The following is an 8,239-nucleotide window of genomic DNA, read 5'->3' as shown; positions in this document are numbered from 1 at the left end:
CTATCACTTGGTCAGTACTCTTATCCAGAGTGATGTACAGCAGGACAGATGTCTTTTAGTTTTGCAATTTGACTTCAAATCTCTTTTTTCATATCACGTAGAACATATTAGCTTGTTTTGAGGAACATTTTTTAATTTCTAAAATTAAATGAGTAAACCTGTCTCACTTCATTGGCAATCTTTTTGTCTTATTTAACAAAAAAAGCAATAGAAATACGAGTAGCACTTCACAACAAGGTTACATGAATTGGCATTAACTAACTACTGAGAAGTTCATCTGCACAGTTTCATGTGTTTGTCCGTCATGAATTAATGTTAACCGCTACATTAATTAAAGCCTTGCTGGAAAGTGTGAGTGTAAGAGGATTTTAGGGCAGCGCTTGTTAACGCTGTGTTTGTGTTCCTCTCAGTAGTGCGGGTTGCTGAGCGGGTGTGTGACGGCGTGAGAACGCACGGTGACAGGCGGGGGTGTGTGTGTGCGCTCACCAGCTGTGCGGCTCGGGGGTCAGCTGCCGGTGGAGCGCCACGGAGAAGCCGAAAAAGCTGCCGCTCTCCCCCGCCTTGCTGAGGGCCCCGGCCGTGTCCAGGTTGAAGCCGGAGGCGGGGGGGCCCAGGCCCAGGACGGCACAGAGGGCCAGGAGCCAGCCGAGCCGGGGCCCGGCGCACGCGGGACACGGGAACATTCCCACAGAAGGGTCCGTCAGGCGCGGGATCGGAGCAGTATTCCCACAGGCGGGGGAACGGAGCGGTATTCCCACAGGCGCGGGATCGGAGCGGTATTCCCACAGGCGCGGGATCGGAGCGGTATTCCCACAGGCGGGGGATCGGAGTGGTATTCCTGAGTGCAGCTGGAGGTGGTGCAGAGCGGAGTCCTTCAAGAATCCTGCTTCACTCTTCTTCCACTTCTCCTTCTTCCTCAGATAAAACTGTTATTCTTTACCCTTTCTCACACACACTCCCTCTCTGTCTTTCTCTCTCTCCCGCTCTTTCTCTCTCTTTCTCTCTCTCTCTCTGTCTTTCTCCGTTTGCTGCTGTCAGTCTGAACAGCCTGAGAGAAAGCACGCAGTGCAAGAGCTGGTGCACATGTAGGTATGTGTGTCTCTGTGTGTGTCTGTGTGTGAGTGCCTCCCCTCTCTCAACCTTGCCTCTTTGACTGAGAGACAGAGGACAAGTGCCTCGAATAGCCCGCTCTCCCCTCCCCTCCCTCCCCCCTCTTTCTCTCTCTCTCCCCCACTCCCTCTCTCTCTCTCTCTCAGCTGACATCAACACTCCAGGGACTGCTGCCAAAATGCCAGCCGGCGTTGTCGGGATACTTGGAAGCGTTTGAAAAGGATTGGAGGGAGAGGAGAAAAAAATAGATTTTTTTTCTTTTTTACGGCTGAAAGCAAATGCTAACAGGTACAGGGCTCAAGAAACACAAGAGAAAATCATTAATTAAAGAAGGGAAAAGGCAGGAAAGAAAGAAAGAGAGAGACCTAGGAGAGATGCTGTCTGAGTTTCCCTAGGTGTCTGAAATCTGGTTGCACTGTGTCCAGATCATGTTTGGCGATGTGGAACTAACGTTTATGACGACCAGCAGCATAATGTGCACAGTGACCCATGAACACAGAGCGCAAGGGTGCCTCTGCCAGCTTCTGTAGCCCACAGAGGGGAGAAAGTGCCAGAATAGACAAAGAAAGATAAGTTCTGAAGGGATTAAAATAATGCTATAATGAAGCCAAAGACATGGTATGAATGTAGACTGTGAAGATGTGCATAACTAAAGGAACGTGAAGATGTAGGTAATTACAGAAACAGTTGAGTGAGCACTGAGTGTATTTTCTGTAGGAGTGGATTAAGTCCCTTCTGATTCCATCCTAAAAGAATACTGAATATCACACCCAGTTTAACAAGCCACAGCAGGAGGGTCACATCCTGTGTGCTGTGTACAGCCCACACTCAACTGGACTCTAACACATGTGCACACACACACTCACACACACACACAAACTCTCACACACACACACACACACTCACACACACACTCACACACACGCAGTCACACATGCGCACACACACACTTGCACTCAGACACACACGCGTCACATTGTGGGAAAGTCAGTCAGCAGCTGCTGTAGATCTGACTGGTGCATTTCTCCCTCCCTCCCCTGCACAGCTGTCACTCAGGGCCCCCCACCTTAAACTAACCCCACCCCCACACCACCACCCCCACCTTAAACTAACCCCACCCCCACACCACCACCCCCACCTTAAACTAACCCCACCCCCACACCACCACCCCCACCTTAAACTAACCCCACCCCCACACCACCCCCCCCACTTTAAACTAACCCCACCCCCACTACAGCTCTTCTGCACCTACACCCCCACCCCCACCATGTGTGAATGTTGTTCTCCTGTGTTAACTGGTTGACAAAATGAACCTACAGTGCATGCAGTCTTACGGAATGTGTCATAAACTTCTGTAATATCAAGTGCTATGTCATGCTTGTGACAATGTTAAAACATTCAGAGCCTATGTCATCCACCTTGTTTTCATCTCACAATCTCTCCTTTCATCTCTTTAATGTGAGTTAAATGTCAGCTGTTACACAAGATTACATGCTACACTATGTGCATTGCTGATTTGCCCTGCTGCAGGGGGATAATGCAGTAGTACTGTACTGTATCATATTGTAATGCTATGTAGGCTTTTTAGCAGTGTTTCTTAATTAACATATGTTAATGTGTCACATTATGTATGAGTCTGTAGTTCACTGGGCTGTACTAATATGTGTATTTGAGTTTCCTGAAAGGTACAAAATTTCTCATTTGGGTCCAGAAATAAATTGTAAAAAATCTCTAATTTGGGTTTCAATATAAAAAAAGTTCAAGAACTAGGGCTGTAATATTGAGTAAAGTGTCAGTGGTAAAGTATACACTCACCAAGCACTTTATTAGGAACTTTATTACCCCTATTACACCTACATATTAATGCGATTATCTAATCAGCCAATTGTGTGTTTGCCAAGAATGGTGCAAAAAACAAAACAAAAAACCAGTGAGTAGCAGGCAGAAACGCCTTGTTAATGAGAGAGATCAGAGGAGAATGTCCAGACTGGTCAAAGCTGACAGGAAGGTGACAGTAACTGACATGACCATACATTACACACATTGGTATGCAGAAGAGCATCTCTGAACACACAACACATCATAACTCTAAGTGGATAGGCAACAGCAGCAGATGTCTATTAAATCTAATAAATACCTAAAAAAGTGCCAACTGAGCGTGTATTAAGAGGAAAGTGTCAGTGGTATACCCAGCCCTGGGCCCCTGAGCTGGGCTGGAGCCTCTGTGCTACTGCCCCCTGCTGCCCTGGTGTGGTCATACTTGACAATAAGGTTCCATGAATTGGCACAAACTAATGTCGTTGTTAAAGGTACAATAGGTAATGTCTGACTTCCGGTCAAGAGAGGAATAGCAGCAACAAACACCTTCAAACCACAACACTGTTTATCCCTCCCCCTTCTCTGTAAACGCGCTGACGTTGAAACGCCATTGGCTGTGGCAGTCAGAACCAATTCTCAACCGATGAGCTTTAATTATTATACAGTTATACCATGTTTTGGTACAGACTGTTGGGCTATCAACTGTATATTTTGAAACCTGAATTTAAGGACTATAAGCACAGGCAGAGGGTGAGTCAACATGTCAGTGAGCCTTTTTCAATGATAGGAAGGGATTTACAATGGTCTTGTAACAATGTTTTGACACAAAAATCTTACCGATTGTAATTTTAACTAACTACTACTGAGAAGTTAATCTGTACAGCTCTGTTCATTTTTGTACATCATTAATTCATGTTAACAACTACAGTTATTTCCAATTCATATTGGAATAAAAAAACAGTCAATGTATTTGTTATTGGTTAAGTAAATATTAATTTAACTAAAAGTTAATCCTATGGTTTGCTAATATATTAATAATCATGTACAAATACGTAAGTTGTTAATTAGTGAATTTACTAATGGAAAGTTAGTTCCATGCTTAATTAATGTATTTATCCATCGTTAACCACTACATTAGTTCATGCCAATTCATGAGTGTTGTATGTAAAGTGTGACTATATAAGCTTCTGCAAACAACAGCCCTTGGATAGGGAAGATTTCTGTTAATGCAATTTCCTTTATTCCCTGTCCACCTGTGCTATATATCGCTCATTTATTATCTTCTGTTTGGGGAAACATACAACATACTCTATATGTCGGTGTCAATTAGGGGTGCAGTGGATACGCCCAGCTGAGTTGATTTCCCAGAGTGCTATGATATGTGCATTTCTCCCGATGCTTCCCGCTGTCTGGATGTTTTCATTAAGGGTGGGTCTGCCATATACGTCCAGGGTATTGTTTCTTCACCCCATATGGTGAAACGCTCACACGCGTGGTGGAGTTTGTTTTTGAAGAAGCAGCCTGTTGTTCAAAGGGTCTGCAGGATGGCCCACACCCGCAGTTCATCCTGGACGTTCCCGTTTCCGGAGACCCGAACAGACCACGTGAACATTCCCGTTTCTGGAGACCCAAACAGAGCATGTGAATGAAATATGGTGCAGGAACCCTCCCCCACACTGTTGCTTAGCGCCCCTGCTTCCTGACTGCCCGGTTATTTACATGAGCTTAGCACGCGGGTTCAGGCACGGGTTCTCTGGAACACACCTTCCAAGAGAATGATTAGAATTCAAACAGCACAGTACAACAAACTGCAGGACCTCTGGGTCTATTGCTCTGCACTCAAAGACAATGAAGTTCACAGCGAAGTTCACCAGGATAATTACATGAGAGGTTTCTCAACAGCATGATACAGCCTCCTATGACTCTACAGTTTATTACTGTGCAACAAACAAAGGGTTCTTTTTTGAATTGTTTATGTCATGTTTGCAGAAAAGCTTTATTTTTTATTCATGTGTAAGCTTGACCTCTCCCTCTCCCACACTGAGGAAACAGTCACTAACTGAAAACAACCAAAGCAAATAAAAGATTGAATCATCAGATTCAAAAATCTTCCAAGTGTTTTTTCCTTGATAAGCTATTTCAAATCATATCTGTCTTGATATTTACTTAGAGACTGCTTCTTAATTGCCTTCAAAATATTTTCAAAAGCCAGTTTATGTTAATATTAACAGGTGATAGCTATTTTCAGGCACTGCAGTGTGTTCTTAGAAGCTCGTACAGTCACTAGTGAAATGGATCATACAGATTTTACCATTCTGCTATCAATTATAGTTCCAGAAGGCAAGCTTATCAATGTGAACTACGTCTACATCTGTAAACAATTAGATATACATGTAAATCTACAGTCTATATCTTCATGCAGTGTCCTCATACAATATAAGTATGTTCTACAGGATCATATATGGAAACAGCATTGCGTTTCAGACATGATTTTACACCACCCACTGCTGTGCCAAGTCGACCCACAATTCAGCAATCCTCTCCACTTTCAAAGACATCATTTAGTAACATCACCCGAATGACTCCAATGGAAGGTATGAACAGGATATCTCACACATTGATTAGGTGGAATGGTTGCTGGGCTTGTAAAATGTCTGCTGATTTACTTGCACAAAGATTTCCCAGCATATTATGGACAATTAGAACTGCTTCTCAATTAAGAAATGGTTTCCCATTTAATGAAGGCTAAATAAATCAAAGGTTCCAGATGAGTCTGATATTTCAGCTAAATGTGGGTTGCTCTCCCATTCCCTGCTATTGTCTCTGTGAATGAAAGCCATTGCCAACAGAAGGCAATACCTGATACCACTCAGCCTTTGTCCTGTCATTAACAGGCACCATGTTGTAATGACTGGCGGGGTGACATCACACAAGCGCTCTCTCAGACGTATTGAATGTAAAAGCAGACAATACACAGTGTCAGTCTGTGTGCAAAGCAGGGCAGGCGTTGCCTTGGCTGTAAGTTGGAACATGAGGAGCTGTTTGGGCAGTGGAGGGGTGAGTTTGGGCGTCAGCGTTACAGTCTGTGGCTCAGAACCGGCTGCTGGTATGAACGGAATATGGTCATTTAGGGTCACGACCATCTGTGGCCACACAATTCAGGTTATGATGGGTTTTTTACTGTTTATTTCAGCTCTCTGATACAGGCCCATAACTCCACAACTGTGACCTCCCACACAGCAAGTGTTTCACAAATGTTTCACAATGTTCATACTTTACTTAATACTTCATTTCCATTTCTCAAAAAAAAAAGATGTTTCGTTTTTGTCGTCCATTGCAGAATATGTGTGTGAGGTGTGTGTGTGTGTATGAGAGAGAGAGAGAGAGAGAGAGAGAGAGAGAGAGAGAGAGAGAGAGAGACTGTACATCTTCCCTATTCTCACACACCCAGTCTGTCCATCTGGAGGTCCCACAGTATCACGATGTCCCATTTCCTGCTCTCTGACTTGTTTCACATGTTTATATCCCATCCACAGTTCCTGAGGCATTTTTCACCCTCAAGAATTTACATAATCACAGCCCACTGGATTGTTCAGAAGTCAGTGCCCTATTTCACCCCACTTACTTCACACATTATTTCTGTATCTGGGTCAGCAGGCTGCTTATTTTCACACACCCTGCTTGTTGTGACAGAAAACATGGGAGTTTTACAGTGACTCAGGAAGCTCTTTATGTAGCTCTGTCTTTCAGTTTGTCACATGGCTTCTTCCTCTTAATCCTCAAACCTGGGAAATGTACTAGTTCATAAACAAGTGACCATGGGTGCCACATCCTTTAACCTGCCGAAAAGGAAATACAAGGTACATCAGTACAACTACAAATACATTTAACCCATTTGTGTCCTTATTGGAAGTTTAGAAAATAATTTCTTACACTTGTTAAGCAAGCTAGTTCATCACAAATCTGTTGAAACCTTTCATATTGCCCTATATATGAGGTTACAGAATGGCTTTTTTGTCATTTGTCACAAAAGTTTTCTTCCTACACCAAACAGAGTGACCTCTGTGGTCATTTTCTTAACATGATTTTTAGTCTTTAGTCAATATAACACCTAAATAGATGAACACCCTTTTCACAGTGTTTTCCATATACACATAAACACATACATTACAGCACAAGGAGCAGAAATGCAGCACTGCAGAATATGTTGGTTTTCACTGTGTTTCAGCGCCAAATTTAAGTCACTAACTGGCTAAAGAGTCAGTGGACAAGGCCTAAGTTGGCAGCTGATGGAAAGGCAATAATGAAAAACCTGCAGACACTGTGGCCCTCCAGGACTGGAGTTCAACCTACAGACACAGCACCCCCTCCAGGACTGGAGTTAAACCTGCAGACACTGCGGCCGTCCAGGACTGGAGTTAAACCTGCAGACACTGCGGCCCTCCAGGACTGGAGTTAAACCTGCAGACACTGTGGCCCTCCATGACTGGAGTTAAACCTGCAGACACTGCGGCCCTCCAGGACCGGAGTTAAACCTGCAGACACTGTGGCCCTCCAGGACTGGAGCTAAATCTGCAGACACTGAGGCCCTCCAGGACTGGACTTAAACCTGCAGACACTGCGGCCCTCCAGGACCGGAGTTAAACCTGCAGACACTGTGGCCCTCCAGGACTGGAGCTAAACCTGCAGACACTGTGGCCCTCCAGGACTGGAGCTAAACCTGCAGACACTGTGGCCCTCCAGGACTGGAGCTAAACCTGCAGACACTGCGGCCCTCCAGGACTGGAGTTAAACCTGCAGACACTGCGGCCGTCCAGGACTGGAGTTAAACCTGCAGACACTGCGGCCGTCCAGGACTGGAGTTAAACCTGCAGATACAATAAATAAATGAATTAATAATAAGGATCCCAATTCTCCTGGGATGGGAGGGGCGGAGAAAGGGCCCCTGGATGTTGGACGCATCCTAATGACGGGTTGGGCAGACAGCCCAGAAAGCTGAATAAGATGGAGGAACAATGTGGAAGGCCGGTTGTACAGTGTGTTTGGCAGATCAGCCAAAGCAACTCACACACACACACACACACACACACACACACAAGAGCTGATTAGCAGTCTGGACCGCACTTCAAGGAGAAAGCTTATTTTTAGATGGAGGTGCTTCCACAGGGAGTTTTTTCTCTGCTTTTTCCCATCCCCCACCTCTGTTCAGCCACCCCCCACAAACTGACAGAGCGCTTGCTGCAGTCAGCACTTTTCTAGCCGTTATTGATTAGCTGCTCATCATGGGAGATGGTCGCGCTGCACATTAGAG

At 44.9% G+C, this 8,239-nt stretch overlaps 1 protein-coding gene across 5 annotated transcripts in view; it reads right to left on the bottom strand.

The window, feature by feature from the left end:
• Positions 1 to 1,140, bottom strand: part of itga7 (integrin, alpha 7) — a 69,566-nt gene extending 68,426 nt beyond the window's left edge. For all 5 annotated transcript variants that reach the window (XM_061219341.1, XM_061219342.1, XM_061219343.1 and 2 more), the window contains exon 1: positions 487 to 1,140. In XM_061219341.1, the coding sequence (XP_061075325.1) occupies positions 487 to 683 (197 nt within the window). In that variant the 5' untranslated portion in view covers positions 684 to 1,140. The remainder of the gene's footprint in view (positions 1 to 486) is intronic.
• Positions 1,141 to 8,239: the final 7,099 nt, after the last annotated feature.

The sequence above is a fragment of the Conger conger genome, chromosome 14 (assembly GCF_963514075.1).
Source record: "Conger conger chromosome 14, fConCon1.1, whole genome shotgun sequence".
Taxonomy (NCBI): domain Eukaryota; kingdom Metazoa; phylum Chordata; class Actinopteri; order Anguilliformes; family Congridae; genus Conger; species Conger conger.
Note: the sequence above shows the minus strand (reverse complement) of the source record. Positions and strands in the feature narration are given on the sequence as shown.